The sequence below is a fragment of the Hyla sarda genome, chromosome 2, assembly GCF_029499605.1.
Source record: "Hyla sarda isolate aHylSar1 chromosome 2, aHylSar1.hap1, whole genome shotgun sequence".
NCBI lineage: Eukaryota > Metazoa > Chordata > Amphibia > Anura > Hylidae > Hyla > Hyla sarda.
Genome location: NC_079190.1, coordinates 418,466,724 through 418,486,879, shown reverse-complemented (window position 1 = coordinate 418,486,879; position 20,156 = coordinate 418,466,724). Strand labels below are relative to the sequence as shown.

At 40.6% G+C, this 20,156-nt stretch overlaps 1 protein-coding gene across 7 annotated transcripts in view; it reads right to left on the bottom strand.

The window, feature by feature from the left end:
• Window positions 1-20,156, bottom strand: part of TBL1X (transducin beta like 1 X-linked) — a 315,199-nt gene that overhangs the window by 69,413 nt on the left and 225,630 nt on the right. For 3 of the 7 annotated variants that reach the window (XM_056558874.1, XM_056558876.1, XM_056558875.1), the window contains one exon: window positions 8,572-8,679. The exons of the other annotated variants lie outside the window; for them this stretch is intronic. In XM_056558874.1, coding sequence (XP_056414849.1) covers window positions 8,572-8,629 — 58 coding nt within the window. In that variant the 5' untranslated portion in view covers window positions 8,630-8,679. The remainder of the gene's footprint in view (window positions 1-8,571; window positions 8,680-20,156) is intronic. 7 annotated transcript variants of the gene reach the window in all.

Genomic DNA, 20,156 nt, shown 5'->3' with positions numbered 1-20,156 from the left:
AGTGTTAGCCCCAAAATCAATTAGCGCTAACTCCCAATTATTACCCCGATACCAACTGCCACAGGGGTTCCGGGAAGAGCCGGTACCAACCAGTCCTGGGCCTAGGCGGTAACAGGCTGGCATAATTTAGGCTGGGGAGGGCAAGTAACAATGGTCATCGCCCACCCTGGTAACGTCAGACTGTTGCTGCTTGGTTGGTATATAGCTGATACTGAAAAAATGGGGGAACCACACACTTTTTAATTTATTTAACCCCTTAAGGACGCAGATCATTTTCACCTTAAGGACGGAGCCATATTTCGCAATTCTGACCACTGTCACTTTATGCATTAATCACTCTAAGATGCTTTTACCGATTATTCTGATTCTGAGATTCGTGACATATTCTACTTTATTTTAGTGGTAAATTTTCGGCGTTACTTGCATCCTTTCTTGGTGAAAAATCCCAAAATTTCATGAAAATGTTGCCTTTTTCTAACTTTGAAACTTTCTGCTTGTAAGGTAAATGGATATTCAAAATACATTTTATATTGATTCACAAAAACAATGTCTACTTTATGTTGGCATCATAAAATGGACATATTTTTCTTTTTTGAAAAAATTTGAGGGCTTCAAAGTATAGCAGCAATTTCCCAAATTATCATGAAAATTGCAAAATCTGAAGGGAAAGATGTTACAGAACTACAACTCCCAGCATGCCTAGGCAGTCTAGGCATGCTGAGAGTTGTAGTTTTGCAACATCTGGAGGGCTACCGTTTGTGCACCCCTGTAATAGTGGTCTCCAAACTGTGACCCTCCAGATGTTGCAAAACTACAACTCCCAGCATGCCAAGACAGGGGTGGGCAGAGCTGGGGATTTCCATGGCAACCCCCCGTCTTCAACTGCCATTGGTCAGCACTCATTGCTGGCTAATGGCTCTCCTATCCCTTAGGATGATCGGGGCTGTCACTGACAGCTCTGATCATCCCTATTTTCCGGGCAATCGGGTCACCAGAGACCCGATCAGCCCGGAATAGCAGAAAATTGCATGTCTGAATTGACATGCAATTTCCTGCGATCGCGGACAGGACCCCCCTCCGTGATGTGCCGGGTTGCCTGCTGATGCCTGCTGTCCCATTATGGGAGTAGTTGTAGTTTAGCAGTGTTGAGGGAAGGCTCCTGCATCCCCCAACTGTCTTGGTCCATTTTGATAGTGTATTTCTGTTTTAAAGTACTTGCTTTTTGCTCTGTCAACAAAGATGCACAAAAAAGACGCAATGAAAGTCACTGTGCAAATTTTTGCGCAAAAAAATACACAAGAAAAAGGGGTAAACTCAATGATAAATCTCCCCCTGTATGTGTATAAGGCTGTCAGATTGTCATTTGATTATTATACAGTTATATACAGATCTCTGTAAAAGACCATCTTTTTGAGATGACCCCTTATTCAGAGCAGTTTTAGAGGGACATATTTTCAGTTCACCATTTTGCATAGTCTTTGAGAAGACCACCCCAACAGAAGACCAATTTATAATGCAATTTTGGGCGGTCTTCTTGAAAATGTTTCATCATAGCCTTTCTGTGGAATTGCATTTTTTCGGTTTTTAATTTTTCTCAATTTTTTTTTTTTTTTTTTTTACTAATCATGTCATAAAGTAGTAAATAAAGATGTATTTTTAGAAGATTTAGTGTTTTGGTGTACTTTATTTGGGTTATAACTGCTATATTTTAACCACAAAGAACATAATGGCTCATTTACTAAGCAGAAAAACTAATTTTTTTTATTTATTTTTTTTCTGCATTTATAATGTTTTTTTTTTTTTATTTATTTATTTATTTTTTTAAGCATTTCTGACAGAATTATCTTGTGTTTCTGTCTGGGCATGTCCTTTATTTTTTCATATGACCCAAGATTTTTACTAAGGAATTTCCTACAGTTTTTGTGCAAAGTGAAAAACCAACCAAATTCACTAACCAAGGAGCAGCCATAGTAAATATGATGGAATTTTGAAAAACAGACAATCTTAGTAAATCTAGCACATTGTATGTGCAATATAAACCCATTAATAGGCTCTGTTGAGGTATATATAGTCAGTGTTGCATAAGTATGATGTTACTGGTGTACTTTGTCGGGTTTCGGGCCTGGCAAGTACAAGCTACCTGGTAAAAGGCTGCCCATCTGTGGTCTTACATAGCAGGGTAGAGATGTAGAATTCTTCGTCTTGTTGGCATACCCAGACCATGACAGGACTTCATGGGTGTTTCAGATCCCTATGCCTGGATCATTTCTTCAAATACATTGTTATAAATAAAGCATTGTATTTCCAACAGAATCCATTGTAACTGGTAAATAGCAACCTACCCTACCCATCTGCAGGACCATTATTTGATTGTCATATAGTAATTCTATTGATGCCAGCATGACAATGCCAAATAAGCCAGATGCTAGTCCAAGGAATGTTTCTTTCACATCCTGACATCTGGATTTTGGAAATGTTATTTATAAGGGAGGAGAAGAGTTGGAGAGAGATTGTAATATACCAAGCCTCTCATCTATCACACCAAGCAATTTGCCTCCTATTAAAATGTGCAGATGTAATAAGGAGACATTAAGCCTGTTTATATTAGCCAATAGCTTTTCCACTGATATTCTGGACAAACGAAGCATAGAATGCTAGTAGAATACAAAACAGAAAAAGGAATCTATTATGAAAATTTTGAAAACATTGGCTCTGATTTACTAAGAGTGTAGTGTAGTTTTCTTTGTAGGTTTTGTTTCCCGACAGGTAACAGTATCTACTACTGTTTCCTTATGTTTTGCACTTTTCCCTACATTTTGCTACATCTTTACAACTCCTCTGAGGTTTTCTAGAGTTCAAATCCACCACATTTTCTGTGGAAACATTAGTAAATATGTTGGGATTTAAAAAAAAAAAATGTCTGGAACGCGCCCCCTGTTTGGTGGCCACGCCCCCTTTTCACAGCAACCACACCCCCTTTTCAGGATTTCTGAGTACAATGGAGAGTTAGTCAGGTTTTTTTTTTACATTTTGGCACAAATTCTGGTGCACAACCCAACAAAACAGGTCGTCTTTACAATAGTAAATCAGGACCATTTTCTGTGGAAACATTAGTAAATATGTTGTGATTTTTAAAAATGTTGGGAACGTGCCCCCTGTTCGGTGCCCACGCCAACTTTCCACAGCAACCATGCCCCTTTTTCAGGTTTTCTGAGTAAAATTGAGGGTTTTTTTTGGCACAAATTCTGGTGCAGACTCAATTTGTGGAGCAATGCGACACATTTTAGCGCACAACTTGACAAAATAGGCTGGGTTTACAAAAGTAAATTAGGGCCATTGTCATGCTGTGCGGTTGTTGAAATGAGAGGCAAAGCGCCTTGTAGAACCGATTCAGGTTGGCCATTATCAGGTCTTTAGGTAAAACTAATAGAAAGAGAACATGGTTTTTATATCTAGCCCAGTCTCCCTAGATTACTATTCATTGGCTGTACCTTATAGGCATGTTGGCAGCTGAAGAGACAGAACTCCAACTGATTCTACACAGTGTTTCAAAGTGTTAACTCTTGACTGGAAACTCTTGTGCTTTGCTGAAGAGAAGGTTATTGTTAAACCTTTGTGTTGTCCTTCTTAAAATTCTACATGACACTATCATTGCAAGCTTACATAAGTTATGGGATAGCCTGGATAAGTATTAAATAAACTGTGAAGTAACTGAAACTACATTATGCTGCATCTGTTAGACTACGAGTATTGCATTTTGAAGTGTAAAATAATGTTTTACTTGGTATTCTAATATGCAAAAATACAAAGCCCAGAAAAGTTTAAATAGGCAATCTCATTAAATTATGGTAAATAAAAAAAAATCTTTCTAATGTACTTTGTTAAAAAAAAAAAAAAAAGAAGTTTTATATGTTTTATTTGTGTTTAAAAAAGGTGCCACTAGGTGTCTCCCTACTTGTCTGGAGAACATTTTCCCCCATATCTGGCACATACTTTGGACTCCTGCTGACCTGGCCAAAGTCCAAAATTTGGAAATGCAGTCTGGAGTGCTCAGGGGGTGTTTGCAGCCTTTGCCAAGCATAGCTCATCTCACACCGAACTGCTCTGGGCTGTGTGTAGCAGAGTGAGGGAGGAAGTTCTCCCCTGTATGGCTTCAGATAATGTTACCCCTGCTGGGTAACACAAATACAGAGCAATATCAAGGTAAAAAACTAAAAATAAAGGCAGGGGGTGGTTTATCATGATGGGGGCAGTGAACTGGGATGATTATAAAATTCAACAAGATCATAACAGGTACTCTTTAAGAAACAATGTAGCAAGTTGATTGAAAGTTCAGGTTTGGTATCAGAGGCTTTATTGAGAACAAGAATTTTTGGATTAGAGCATTGTTCTCATATATTGGGATAGAGGACTGTTTTGTTCCTGCACACTGTGGCCATTTCACACACAGTAGATTGACTGTGACGGTACAATCACACCGCAAAATGTCCGGAATTCTGCTCTGAAATCATCCTTGGAAATGATGGTGCATCAGCTTCCTATTGTTTTACATGGGATTCTGCTTAACATTGAAAACTGTGCAATTCTGGACCCACTGAAAGACTGAACATGTCTGAATATGGTGGTAAGTGCATTACTGTCAATGGTAATGTCTGTTGTATGATCCTTATACCATTTTTGTATTTGGGAAACTTTTGTTCCGTATGTGGAAAATTGTCATGCACTTTCTTGCTATACATATTTCAGCAAAAAGTTTGATAAAAAAATACTGATATAACAGGTACTGATATGTTGTCTGACACTCAGTATCATTGTGTACAATATGGCTGCACATAGATTTAACACAGTAACTAAAAAAGTTAGAAGGTAAAAGGCAATGTAGAAGAGTGGTGCACCTTTACACTACATCCTCTACTCCAAAGATGACATAATAGGTCTAATTTACTGAAGCTTTTATGAGTAGATTTTGTAGGGTTTCATATGCCAGAATTTCCGACAAAAATTTCTAAAAACCCTTCTAACACTCCACTTTACTTTGAAAACCCTACAAAATGGCTTGGCCATGAGGGCATGTGTCAGAAAATGGGCGTGTCTACAGAAAAAAGTCCATTTTCGAAAGAAACCTACAAATTTACTTATGTTTCCATATAAAAGGTCGTGGATTTGGATGTGAGCTCTGGTAAACCAGACCGCTTAGAGCATCTGTAAAAAGAGCAAAACATAGGGGCAATTCCACAAAGTAAACTACACTCCACTCTTAGTAAATGAGGCCAAATATGTCAATAGAAATATGGGATATGCAGTGGCATAGGTAGGGGGGCGGTTTCACAGTTCTAACTGAATGGGCTTCCTCAGGACTCCCATACAGTTGTATGGTGGATTACTAAGATACTTGTCTAGCAGGTTCTGTAGACATAAGATGTGGCTGGAAGAAATTGTCCTGGCGATCTGGGCCAGATGGATATTCAAAAGGAAAAGACACTGGGGGACATGTATCAATAATGATGTAGCAATGTGTGATTTTATGTATGTTTTTTCGCGTCAAATGGAGCATATTTGCGCCAAAATTATCAATTGTCGCAAGTTTGTAATTTTGGCACAAATGTAGCCCTACAAAAGGCGCAGACCCCAGAATTCCAGGCAGTAAATCTGACTTTTGGACATTGTATTGTTGCAGCTATTTTCTCTGTCACTTTATTCATGGTGTAGATTTGCGCCTAAATGAAGGTATTTGAGCCTAAACTTGCGCCAAATCGAAAAGTCGCAATTAATGAATTCCAGACCAAAGAATGATTGTAACTGAAATCACGACTAACAAAGTGAAATTAGTGATTTTGTTCTAAACCATTTGGCACAATTGTTTGTCGCAAAAAGTGACATAAAAGGAAATTTGAGACAAATCACAGTAAAAAAACCAGGGTAAATTCCTTCATACACACCCCGACTGTGTAGAGAGGGTATCTACCACAGTATGGGGATACACACACACACACATATATATATATATATATATATATATATATATATATATATATATATATATATTCTGTGGTTATAATATGTAATCATGGTGTGGTGGAAGTATTATTTTGGTTTAAACCACTCACTGAATATATCCTGCATAAGCCGCTGATTTATTTGAATATATTTTACATCTCTACACATCATCTAGAAAGTTCAAGTGCCAAGTAGTTTTATTATTCAAGTTAATGCATTTACTGCAGTGCAAGTGGAATAATAGGCTTTATTGTTCTCCACACTTATGTACAAAATATGTCCATACCCAGTGAGTTTACATGTCTTAGAAATGTAAAAAAAAAAAAAGGTCAAGGAAGTATTCTATTGACCTCAGCTTCGAATTTCATTGGTGTGCGCCACATTGAATACATTCTCTACAATAACAATGTATTTTGTTTTTTACTTTTATTGCCGAGTTCAAACCAAGTATCAGTGGAACAACAATATTTGAATTCTTCTCATTTCTCAGCGCCCTGCTGTTACACAGCTGAGACCTATTTGTAATGTTCCAGGAATGCTTCATTTTTCACAATCCAGTTCTTCTCTGCCGAGTTATCATATAAATAGCAAAGTTCTTAAAGAGACATTGGACATAAATAACTTGATACATACAGAGCCCTACTGAATGCTGAGTCATAAAAAATATATAGTATTTTTCAATTTACCGTAATATTAAACGTTTATTTATTTAGTTTTTTACAACAAAGTTTTGTACTTATGGCCTTAAGGGGATTTTATAGTTATGTACCAGTTTCAAGAGTATATTACGTTCAGTTAAAGGGGTACTCCACTGGAAAACATTTTCTTTTAAATCAACTGGTGCCAGAAAGTTAAACAGATGTGTAAATTACTTCTATTTAAAAATCCCAATCCTTTCAGTACTTTTAAGATCATGTATGCTACAGAGGAAGTTCTTTTCTTTTTCAATTTCCTTTCTGTCTGACAATATGCTCTCTGCTGACACCTCTGTCCGTATCAGGAACTGTCCAGAGCAAGAGAGGTTTGCTATGGGGATCTTCTCCTACTCTGGACAGTTCCTAAAATGGACAGAGGTGTCAGCAGAGAGCATGTTGTCAAACAGAAAGGAAATTCAAAAAGAAAATAACTTCCTCTGTAGTAGATAGCAGCTGATAAGTACTGAAAGGAGTAGGGTTTTTTAATTGTCATTTACAAATCTGTTTAACTTTCTGGCACCAGTTGATTTAAAAGAAAATGTTTTCCAGTGGAGTACCCCTTTAAGGCACCCATGTATATGATAGCTGTTGGCTGAATGTTCCACAGACTGCTAACTTTCCCAATCCCTTAATACACATGGATGTTATACTTGGGTACATGTTTATATGTTCTGAATGGAGAGAAGATGTTTAACCTCTCTACAAACAAAAGGATAAGGCTTTTGAAATCTAACATGGCTAAGTTTACATTCACACCATGGAATTTCCAAAAAGAAAAAAATCTGCTTGGAAATTCCAGTGCAGCAGCTTCTCATTGTCCTCAATAGGATTCTGCTGAAATGGGCACCTTGCAGAATTTCCTCGAAAGAAAATTCCACAGTGAATATAAAAAATCTGGACTCGATGATCATGTTCATTCTGGTGAAATGTATTCGGCAATGCATTGTCGTCTATGGAGAGGGTGCATGTTTGAGCAGTACTAGCACTAATGCTTTCAGTTGACGCCTGCTGTGTATGGAAAGACTCCCAAACACAGGAAAATTTAGCACTGCCTGGAATATGGAGTTAGACCCTTTTTATTAAGCAAAAATTAAAGGGGTTGTGCAGCAAAAGGCAACTTATCCCCATCCACAAGATAGGGGATAAGTGTCTGATCATGGGGGATCTGATCACTAGCAAACCCTGCGATCTCCTGGCCGGTGCCCCAGCTATTTGACAAATCCGCACGCCGGGGATGGCACGGGCTTAATTCATTTCTATGTGAGCACCAGAGATGTCCACTTGGGTCTCTTCGGCGCTCCCATAGAGAATGAATGGATTATATGCCGTCCCCAGCATGAGCTCCTCTGAGAGACCATGCCTGTTCAGGAGATTGTGGGGGTCCCAGAGGTTGGACCCCCTGCAATCAGACACTTATCCCCTTTCCTGTGAATAGGTGACAAGTAACTTTTCCCTGTACAACCCCTTTAAGGTTTATTTCCATAAATAGAAAATGTATTTAATTCATCAACTAATTCCAACCATTTATGTAAGTGATATTTGTAAATGGTATTTTAAAGACATGTTTAATTGCAGAGCCTGAAATAATGAGCCACAAAAAAAGCATGAGCAAAATTAAATGACATACAAAAACACTTTGTCATCCATTCTCTCACCTCCCCCCAAAAATACAGGCCAGATTCAGACAGTTATAATCCCACCACATTTTAGCCCCATTATTATGGCTTTAATACTCAACCCTCCAGTGGCTAGGCTAAAGTATCTTAGGCCAATGTAGAACCATTTCATGCTAGGCTAAAATACAGCTACATTATGGTCGTCTGAATCTCGACTTAGGAAGTATCTGGGGTTGGGTAAAATAAGAAAGAAAAATGATTACCTGACTCCTGAAGATAGCGATACACCAAGAAATTCACCTCGTCACTGGTTATGCTCATCTTAGCCCCACCTCAAAATGATGAGGTCTACAGGAAGTGAGATTCCCGCTCTGTGAAAACAATAACGAAAAAGTGAACAGGAGCGTTCAGTTCCGTAGGTACATAAAACCCAGAGCCATCCATGGTATCAGTTCAGCTTATAAATATGAGATTTTTTTATAAATCATGTGAACTGATAAGGATCACTGGATACTGATAAATAAATATGGGGGGATATTCAATTAGTTTAGCGCCACTTTTTTTGCTTTAACTGTGCCACATTTGCCTAAAAGTTGGTGAACACTATTAGCACCACATATTCAGATATGTAGCACCTGATTTAGTGCCCTGTTAGACATTTTTTTTTAAAGGGGCGTGGTTAGGGTGTGGTTAGGCTTTTTGTGCTCAAAGGTTTAGCGCCACTTTCTGGTGCACAAAGTGTCGCAGCTAATACCAAGTATACCTGGTATTAAAAGATTGTCTATTTGTGCTATTTGCCCCAAATTTTCAAAAGACCAAACACACTTCTGAAAATGAGGCACAGTTAAAGGGGTACTTCACTGGAAACATATATATATATATTTTTTAAATCAACTGGTGCCTGAAAGTTAAGCAGATTTGTAAATTACTTCTATTTAAAAAAATGTTATCCTTCCAGTACTTGTCAGCTGCTGTACACGCCATAGGAAGTTCTTTTCTTTTTAAATTTCCTTTCTGTCTGACCACAGTGCTCTCTGCTGACACCTCTTTCGATGTCAGGAACTCTCCAGAGGATAGGATTGCTATGGGGATTTGCTCCTACTCTGGACAGTTCCTAAAATGGACAGGTGTCGGCAGAGAGCCCCAACTTTAAAGTGTCCCTGTCACTTTGAAAAACTTTCGACATGTCCTAGAGACATGTCAAAAGTTTTGATCGGTTAGGGTCTCAGATGAGGTTGTTCTTTTAGTAAGTAGGTAGGTTCCACCAGTATGCTGGTGTCCCCTCTAGAAAGTTTGCCCAGTATGTAGTTTCCTCTAGTAGGTAGTTTGCCCCCATACTTTGTTCCCCTTGTTGGTAGTTTCTCCCCACTTTATTTAGTTTGCCCTTTCTAGGTAGGAACCCCTGTAGGTGCTTCTCTCCCTGGTTTGTGTGATCTCTATCTCACTGCAGGAGATGGTCTACATAATTTTACAATATAACATGTCTCCTGCACCGTCGGAAAAGGTGGCAATCCAGGGAGGGAAGCGCTAAGCTGTGCTGGGACATGCACATATATTTTGGGGGGAAGGCTCAAATAGAAAAAAACGGCACTTTTAATTGACAAATGTTTGTAAAAAGCTTACATATGTTAAAACAACACAATTCCTCAGGTAAGGGGCCTACGGCAGTCAGCAGAATGGGACCCACATCACCCACTCAATCAGTGAGGGCATTATAGGGCAGGTGCATTAAAAGGCCAGGGGCTTAGAGGGGTATTCCAGGCAAAACCTTTTATATATATACAACCTTTTATATATATATCAACTGACTCCGGAAAGTTAAACAGATTTGTAAATTACTTCTATTAAAAAATCTCAAGGCTTCTAATAGTTATTAGCTTCTGAAGTTTTCTGTCTAACTGCTCATGCTCAATGATGATGTCACGTCCCGGGACGTGAGTCATCAGAGAGCAGTTAGACAGAAAACAACAACTCAACTTCAGAAGCTAATAACTATTGGAAGGATTAAGATTTTTTAATAGAAGTAATTTACAAATCTGTTTAACTTTCCGGAGCCAGTTGATATATAAAAAAAAGTTTGGGCCTGGAATACCCCTTTAAGCCACCTTTTGAATCTACGTGTGCACAACCTTAAAGCTGCATGTTTCTCCAGGTTGTATCTAACAATCAGTGGGGATCCCAACACTAAGACCCTGACCAATCAAATGTTTTGACATGTCTCTTGGACATGTCAAAGGGTATTCAAAGTAGCAGTAACCATTTAAACATTTCTATAAAATGTTTTAATCCATGTTAAAAACTATCTAGAATTTTGGCAATAATTTAGAAAATAATGCCTGCATAATGTTACTTTTTGACCAGTAGTATAAGAGCATTGATAGTTAAACCGGGTTTACAAGTTTACGATAACATGTTGCAGTGCCGCATGTTATCAAATACTGACATATAGTATGATGTGCCTGTAGAGAAAATATTGACTTTAATAGACCATACGTAATCCATTAGTAAATAAGTTCCAATTTGTTTCCTGAACATGTGCTTTTTTGAAAACATGATGTGAATAGGGCCTTAAACAGAACTGATAGCTTAAGCTTGTGAGCCCCAATGGGCACAGGGAACAATCTGAATGTACATCTCTGTGGTATCTATGTGCGCTATATAAATATAATAATATAAATAATTATTATTGTTATGATTATTATTATGGAAGTAGATAGTATTATACAAGGAATATTTTTCAATCTAGGCAAAGTAATCCTTGCTATCTACAGCAGTGTTTCCCAAACAATGTTTATCCGGCTGTTGCAAAACTACAACTCCCAGCATGCCCGGACAGCCTGCGGCTGGTTACTGTTACTTTAAAAACCCTTTGACATGTCCAAGAGACATGTCAAAACATTTGATTGGTCAGGGTCTTAGTGTTGGTATCCCCACTGATTGTTGGATACAACCAGTAGAAACACGCAGCTTTAGGGTTGTGCACACGTAGATTCAAAAGGGGGCTTAAGCCCCTGGCCTTTTAATGCACCTGCCCTATAATGCCCTCACTGATTGAGTGGGGTGATGTGGGTCCCATTCTGTTGACTGCTGTAAGCCTATTACCTGAGGAATTGTGTTGTTTTAACATATGTAATGTTTTTACAAACATTTGTCAATTAGAAGTGCCCTTTTTTCTACCTGAGCCATTGCTTGCGGCTGTCCGGGCATGCTGGAAGTTGTAGTTTTGCAACAACTGGAGGCACACTGGTTGGGAAACACTGCTCTAGACCCTCTTTATCATCAAACGGCTGACATGAAATATGACTACTGTATAAAAATTCCTAATTTTACCTAGCAGAATTTATATATATATATATATATATATATATATATATATATATATATATATAGTGACAGTGTGGCAAGGAAAGGGTGTATTTCCCTAGCTGATCCTGTAGGAACCCCCACCTGGGGCCTAATCAATGAGGCAGCGGAAAGGGGAAGTGTGCTCATAAGGAAAATAAACAGTATAGTCTGGGCTCTCCCCAGAAGACAGCAAGGTGGCTTTGGGGGGAGGCAGGGGGAGCCAGGGCTGTGCGTGACACCGACATCAGTGAAGTGGACGGTCTATGATTTTGGTTTGTTCCTGTCTAACGTTTTTGACTTGCTGTTTGCCGGTTTATTGTGAAGAAACGTGTCCTGTGGCAAGGATGATCCCAGAGCGATCTCAAGGGGGAAATCCTTACAATATATATATATATATATATATATATATATATATATATATATACATACATATAGAATATTTACCACCTAATACTCCTAAATAACATGGCGGGGAATATTCTATTCCTCTTCTGTTCATGCAGCTGTCTGCTTTATCATTTAAGAGGGAGCACATTGTTATGTTTAAATACTTCATTTAATTCATTTCCCCCCAGAGGGAATAGAATTAACATGTAAAATGAATTAATTTCTGATGGAACATTTTACAATACAATGCAAAGCTTTTAATCAGTTAATAACAGGTAAAAAAAAAAAGAAACAGTATTTAGGATATCAAACTGGGGTTCTACTCATAATGGAGCCCAGCAATGAATAAGGCTATAGCAGATAAAAAAAAAGAATCAACGGATTAGGAGTGAGCCAATGTCTACAGTCTCCATGGAGAAGTACATTACAGCTGTCACAGCAACCGCTGATGAATAGAACAAAAACCACTCTCAGAAAAATGTATCCACTGATATCTCAGTAGGCCAGCATTACAAAATGTCTTTAAATGGGTGCTCCAGTGGAAAAGTAATGTTTTCAAATCAGCTGGTGCCAAAAAGTTAAACAGATTTGTAAATTATTTCTATTTAAAAATTTGAATCCTTCCAGTACTTATCAGCTGCTGTATGCTCCAGAGAAAGTTGTGTAGGTTTTTCCAGTCTCACCACATTGCTCCCTGTTGACTCCTCTGTCCATGTCGGGAATCCCCATAGCAAACCTCTCCTGTATAGCCACCAAGCCTTTTTTTTTAAATCCGTTGACGTAAACAGTTTTTTGCATTTTGACAGCACTCACTATCCCAGCTGACTTAAGGGAGTACCATTTGGGCAGTATCTGCGTATTCACAGAAACTGCAGTTCAGACACTGATTTCAGTGTAGGTAGCTATTTTAAAAACACATTTGTGTGAAAAGGGATACCCCAGATCCTTGCTTACGAATGCATATGAGAGAGTAAAACATTTGAAACAATCTGATTTAACAAGAGTAAAAAATAAGACGGATAAAGATTGCACAGTTGGTAATATAGATCAGAAGTATAGATATAATTTTGTGACAGACTATAATAGTGAGGCAAATCAAATTAAGAAAATTCTACAAAAAAATTGGTTTATTGTCCAGAGCGACCCCATCCTTAAAAATCTGGTCCCCGAATCTCCTATGATCACTTTTCGATGGTCTAAAAACTTGTAAAACCTTATTGTCCCAAGTAGGCTTAACCTCTTAAGGACCAATGACGTTGTGGAACGTCATGGCACCCTGGGCTTTAAGGACCAATGACGTTCCACAACGTCATGGCATTTTCCGGTCTCTGCCGCGCCCCGGGCAGAGATCGGAACTGGATGCCTGCTGAAATCCTTCAGCAGGCATCCAGGGCATACGCCGAGGGGGGCCATGTAGGCCCCCCATGTCGGCGATCGCCGCAAATCGCAAGGGAAATCGCCCTTGCGATTTGCGGCGATACCGGGCTGATCGGGTCTCTGGGACCCGACCGCCCGGTAATTTTGCATGATCCCGGCTGTCACAGACAGCCAGGACCATGCTGGAGTATCGGAGCGAGGTGGCAAGCCTGCCACCTCCTCCTATACCCTGCGATCTGTCGGTTAGTTAACCGACCAATCGCAGGGGGGGGGGGGCGGTTACTTCCTCCCGCCCTGCCCGGCCCCTGAAAGTCCGGAGAGGACGGGAGGAAGACCGGAGGACGCGGCGGGGGACGGGGGAGTGCTGGGGACCGGCCCTGGTACTTACCTCGTCCCTGAAGACTCGGATCCAGACGATGAAGACGGCGGCGGAGGAGACAGGTGAGTAGATCTTCAGCCGCGGTCGGGCCCTTTACAGCAATGCACGTCGCCGTAAAGCGACATGCATTGCTGTAAAGGGACCCTGTAAACTACAACTCCCAGCATGCCCAGACAGCCCTTGGCGTCTGGGCATGCTGGGAGTTGCAGTTTTGCAACATCTGGAGGTCCACAGTTTGGAGACCACTGTACCCTTCCAGATGTTGCAAAACTACACATTCTCAGCATGCCCTTACTGTCCAGGCATGCTGGGATTTGTAGTTCTGTAACATCTGGCCCTTCAGATGTTGCAGAACTACAACTCCCAGCATGCCTGGACAGTTTTGGCATACTGGGAGTTGTAGTTTTGCAACATCTGGAAGGGCACAGATTGGGAACCACTGTATTAGTGGTCTGCAAACTGTAGTCCTCCAGATGTTGCAAAACTACAACTCCAAGCATGCTGGGAGTTGTAGTTCGGCAACATCTAGCTCTAAAGATGTTGCCGAACTACTACTCCCAGCATGCCTGAGAATGCTGGGAGTTGTGGTTTTGCAACAACAGGAGGCACACTGGTTGGGAAACATTGTCTGTTTCCTAACTCAGTGTTTCCCAACCCGTGTGCCTCCAGCTGTTGCAAAACTATAACTACCAGCATGCACTGATGGACTGTGCATGCTGGGAGTTGTAGTTTTGCAACAGCTGGAGGTCCCCCCCCCCCACTGTGAATGTACAGGATACATTCACACGGGCAGGGGGCTTACAGTGAGTATCAGGCTGCAAGTTTGCGATGCAGCAAATTTTGCGCGGCAGCTCAAACTCGCTGTAACCCCCCCTGCCCATGTGACTGTACCCTAAAAACACTACACTACACTAACACAAAATAAAATAAAAAGTAAAAAACACTACATATACACATTCCCCTACACAGCCCCCCTCCCCCAATAAAAATGAAAAACGTCTGGTACGCCACTGTTTCCAAAATGGAGCCTCCAGCTGTTGCAAAACAACAACTCCCAGTATTGCCGGACAGCCGTTGACTGTCCAGGCATGCTGGAAGTTTTGCAACAGCTGGAGGCACCCTGTTTGGGAATCACTGGCGTAGAATACCCCTATGTCCACCCCTATGCAAGTCCCTAATTTAGGCCTCAAATGCGCATGGCGCTCTCACTTTGGAGCCCTGTCGTATTTCAAGGCAACAGTTTAGGGTCACATATGGGGTATCGCCGTACTCGGGAGAAATTTCTTAACAAATTTTGGGGGGCTTTTTCTCCTTTCACCGCTCATGAAAAGGTGAAGTTGGGGTCTACACCAGCATGTTAGTGTAAAAAAAAAATTTTTTTACACTAACATGCTGGTGTTGCCCCATACTTTTCATTTTGACAAGAGGTAAAAGGGAAAAACGCCCCCCAAAATTTGTAATGCAATTTCTCCCGACTACGGAGATACCCCATATGTGGGCGCAAAGTGCTCTGGGGGCGCACAACAAGGCCCAGAAGGGAGAGTGCACCATGTACATTTGAGGTGATTTGCACAGGGGTGGCTGATTGTTACAGCGGTTTTGACTAACGCAAAAAAAACAAAACCTCACATGTGACCCCATTTCGGAAACTACACCCCTCACGGAATGTAATGAGGGGTGCAGTGAGAATTTACCCCCCACTGGTGTCTGACAGATCTTTGGAACAGTGGGCTGCGCAAATTAAAAATTTTGTACAGCCCACTGTTCCAAAGATCTGACAGACACCAGTGGGGGGTAAATGCTCACTGTACCCCTTGTTACGTTCCTCAAGGGGTTTAGTTTCCAAAATGGTATGCCATGTGGGGGTTATTTTGCTGTCCTGGCACCATAGGGGCTTCCTAAATGGGACATGCCCCCCGAGCAAAATTTGCTCTCAAAAAGCCAAATATGACTCCCTCTCTTATGAGCATTGTAGTTTGCCCGTAGTGCGCTTCAGGTCAATTTATGGGGTACCTTCATACTCATAAGAGATGGGGTTACAAATTTTGGGGGGTATTTTCTGCTATTAACCCTTGCAAAAATGTGAAATTTGGGGGGGGGGAAACACATTTTAGTGAAATTTTTTTTTTTTTTTACGTATGCAAAAGTCGTGAAACCCCTGTGGGGTATTAAGGCTCACTTTATTTCTTGTTACGTTCCTCAAGGGGTCTAGTTTCCAAAATGGTATGCCATGTGGGTATTTTTTGCTGTCCTGGCACCATAGGGGCTTCCTAAATGCGACATGCCCCCGAGCAAAATTTGCTCTCAAAAAGCCAAATATGACTCCTTCTCTTCTGAGCATTGTAGTTCGCCCGTAGTACACTTCAGGTCAACTTATGGGGTACCTCCATACTCAGAAGAGATGGGGTTACAAATTTTGGGGGGTATTTTCTGCTATTAACCCTTGCATACATGTGAAATTTGGGTGGAAACACACATTTTAGTGACATTTTTAAAACATTTTTTTACATATGCAAAAGTCGTGAAACACCTGTGGGGTATTAAGGCTCACTTTATTCCTTGTTACGTTCCTCAAGGGGTCTAGTTTCCAAAATGGTATGCCATGTGGGTATTTTTTCCTGTTCTGGCACCATAGGGGCTTCCTAAATGCAACATGCCCCCCAAAAACCATTTCAGAAAAACGTACTCTCCAAAATCCCCTCGTCGCTCCTTCGCTTCTGAGCCCTCTACTGTGCCCGCCGAACACTTTACATAGACATATGAGGTATGTGCTTACTCGAGAGAAATTGGGCTACAAATATAAGTATACATTTTCTCCTTTTACCCCTTGTAAAAATTCAAAAATTGGGTCTACAAGAACATGCAAGTGTAAAAAATGAAGATTGTGAATTTTCTCCTTCACTTTGCTGCTATTCCTGTGAAACACCTAAAGGGTTAAAATGCTGACTGAATGTCATTTTGAATACTTTGGGGGGTGCAGTTTTTATAATGGGGTCATTTATGGGGTATTTCTAATATGAAGACCCTTCAAATCCACTTCAAACCTGAACTGGTCCCTGAAAAATTGTGATTTTGGAAATTTTGTGAAAAATTGGAAAATTGCTGCTGAACTTTGAAGCCCTCTGGTGTCTTCCAAAAGTAAAAAATCGTAAATTTTATGATGCAAACATAAAGTGGACATATTGTATATGTGAATAAAAAAAATAATTATTTGGAATATCCATTTTCCTTACAAGCAGAGAGCTTCAAAGTTAGAAAAATGCAAAATTTTCAATTTTTTCATCAAATTTTGGAATTTTTCACTAAGAAACGATGCAAGTATCGACAAAATTTTACCAATAACATAAAGTAGAATATGTCACGAAAAAACAATCTTGGAATCAGAATGATAGGTAAAAGCGTCTTAGAGTTATTAATGCTTAAAGTGACAGTGGTCAGATGTTCAAAAAACGCTCTGGTCCTAAGGTGTAAAATGGCCTGGTCCTTAAGGGGTTAAACAGAACATTAACCTTATTATTGATATATGTGACAGGGGTGCATCCCATGTGAGAAGACAAGATGTTTATGTTCCGATTTGATCTCTGTCTTCACCACTACTTTTACATCTGTATGTACCGAGAAAATGTTTTCGATTAATAGGGTACTCAGCTGCTCAGTGTTTGAAACAAACTGTTCCAAACGCTGGAGCCCGCGCCGGGAGCTCGTGATGTCATAGCCCCACCCCCTCAAGTCTATGGGAGGGGGCGTGACAGCGAGACATCATGACCGGCACTGGCTCCAGCATTTGGAACAGTTTGTTCCAAACGCTGAGCAGCGGAGTACCCCTTGCGATATAACTTTTGCCATTCATTTGTTAAGTTGTATTACAGTATGGGCACGTATGAATAAACATAGATTCAACATTAAACATAGATTCATGTTCCACAGAATATCCAGACATTTTTCTGTGAAACATCAGGGTTGCTCAGACATGTTAAGACTCCTAATTCTTGAATCCATTCCATTGGAGACACATAACAGGTATCAGCATTTGATAAACCGAGAGTCCTTCTGGATACATAAACTGGGTACTTTGGCCCCTCAAGGTCTAAATGAGACCATTGATAATATACACCTCCTGATGGCATCCCACGTGTATGCACCTGCTGATTAACTTATTATTATTGATCTTTTATGTTCAAGTCCTGCTGCTTTTATGTTTTTTGTAAGGGGTTAACACGACCGAATATTTAAACAGGTGTGTGTTCCCCATGTAATATGCCTGATGAAGCTGCGCATGAGCAGTGAAGCATGTCGGTCACAATAAAGCTCTTCTCTTGAAGTATCCATGGATCCCTTTGCTTTGTCCCAGACAGCGCCGGGTTATTCTGTCCTCCTCTATAGTCTTTTGCTCTACTCCAACTGTGGTAAGAGGCTCTTCTTCCCTTCCCCCTCCTCCCTGTGGGATACTTGGAATCCTGCACATGAAAGCGCATTCTCCCATTTTAATTTACAGTTTTGGACAGTTCCTGACATGCACAGAGGTGGCAGCAAAGAGCACTGTGGTCAGACAGAAAAGATCTACACAAAAGACTCACCTATACAGGGACAATCATTTTTGTGCGAGTCTGATCGTGTATTAATAAACTCAAAAGAAAACTGGGGTACGACTTACAAGCATAAAATCACAATTTATTGGGTATACACTGATAAAATACCCATATAGCCCCTACAGACAAATACAATTATTCTCCTGTGACCGGAAAGGGAAAAATAATTTACAGAGAATAGAAGACATATATTAACTAATAACCACCACCAATATTGCACATATGGATATGTCAATTCTACTGAATGACTATTGCACAAAAATAGTTGCCACCAATTTTATTATATAAGGTGACCCCTTTAATTATTGCACAGTTATCAGGACCTTTAGTTGCACGGGATGATATAGATAGCTGTATATCTGTGGGGAAGACTGATGTATGCTATCCCTACACTCCCTATCAATCCCTCAAAGTGTAGTGCAACAAGGTCCCTATTCACACCTTCCCCTCACTGTGTGGCCTGTAACTGGGGCACTCGTCCTAATAAGGATGACCCCCATGCCTCAGGACCCTGTCCCTGTACTATTGCAGCCCTATCAACTAGTGTACACAGGAATTAGGAAAAAAGGTGCATACATGCTAGTGCAGATCGTGCAAGTAATTTGCCAGAAAGGAATGCCTTTCAGAAAGACGGAAATTCTACCAAATATACAATCATTAGCTAAAGAAAAACCTGGTCTCCAACGCAGCGTTTCGCTCAGCTCATCAGGGAGACAATCAAGGTTGTGATATCCCGGCAGGGTGGAGTGACAGTGGCAACCATTCTCACCCTTTGCGGTCTTTTTATATTCTAAAACCACTCCCTCCAATGATACATACTTCCACGTCATGAGAACCACACCTCCGGCAGGTATAGGGATTCCCTATCATCCCCGCTCCAGATGACGTCACCGGGGTTGCGGACGCAGATTGCTGCGCCTCCCCCTGGCAGTATCTAATCAGTCACTTGCTCCGGGCCAGGATCAGGACCTCCCCTTCTCTGCCGATGATTCCCTGACGCAGGGGGGAGTGTGCAGTTATATTACCATGGGGACGTTCAGCGCGTCCCTATATCAGAGCTTGCATATATGGTCATGCAATAAAGAATGGCCGGTCTACAAAGCAAAGCATTTTGTATCAATTATTAAGCATGTGGCTATACCAAATATGTTTATAACATTTTTTTTTTTTTTTTACACTTTTTAGTGGTAAAATGGGGAAAAGGGGAACATTTTAATTCTTATTGGAGGAGAGGATTTTTCAAAATGTTTTACTTTTATTTTTTACTATTTTTACACTTTATTAGTTCCCATAATGGATTATTTATAGCAATCATTTGATTGCTAATACTGTTTAGTGCTATGCATAGGGCATAGTACTGATCAGTGTTATTGGCTCGTTCTCAGACCAGAGCAGAAGACGACGGGAAACAGACGGAGGCAGGGGAGCGGACCTCCATCCGCCATTAAAGATGATTGGTTCACCGCGGCAGCGCTGCGGACGATTCGATCATGCAATTTCTGACTGCACTCCCGCGGATGCTGAGATCTGTATTAATCACGGCATCTGAGCAGTTAATGGCAGATATCCACGCAATCGCGGATGTCGGCCATTACCATCGGGTCCCTGGTTGTTATTAGCAGCCGAAAACTGCTGCACATGACCCAAGCATTGCTACGATGCTCACGGTCATGTACAGGACATGAATGGATGTCCTGGTGCGTTAACCACCGCACCAGGGTGTACATTTACGTCCTGCATCATTAAGGGGTTAAGATTACAAAAAATATAT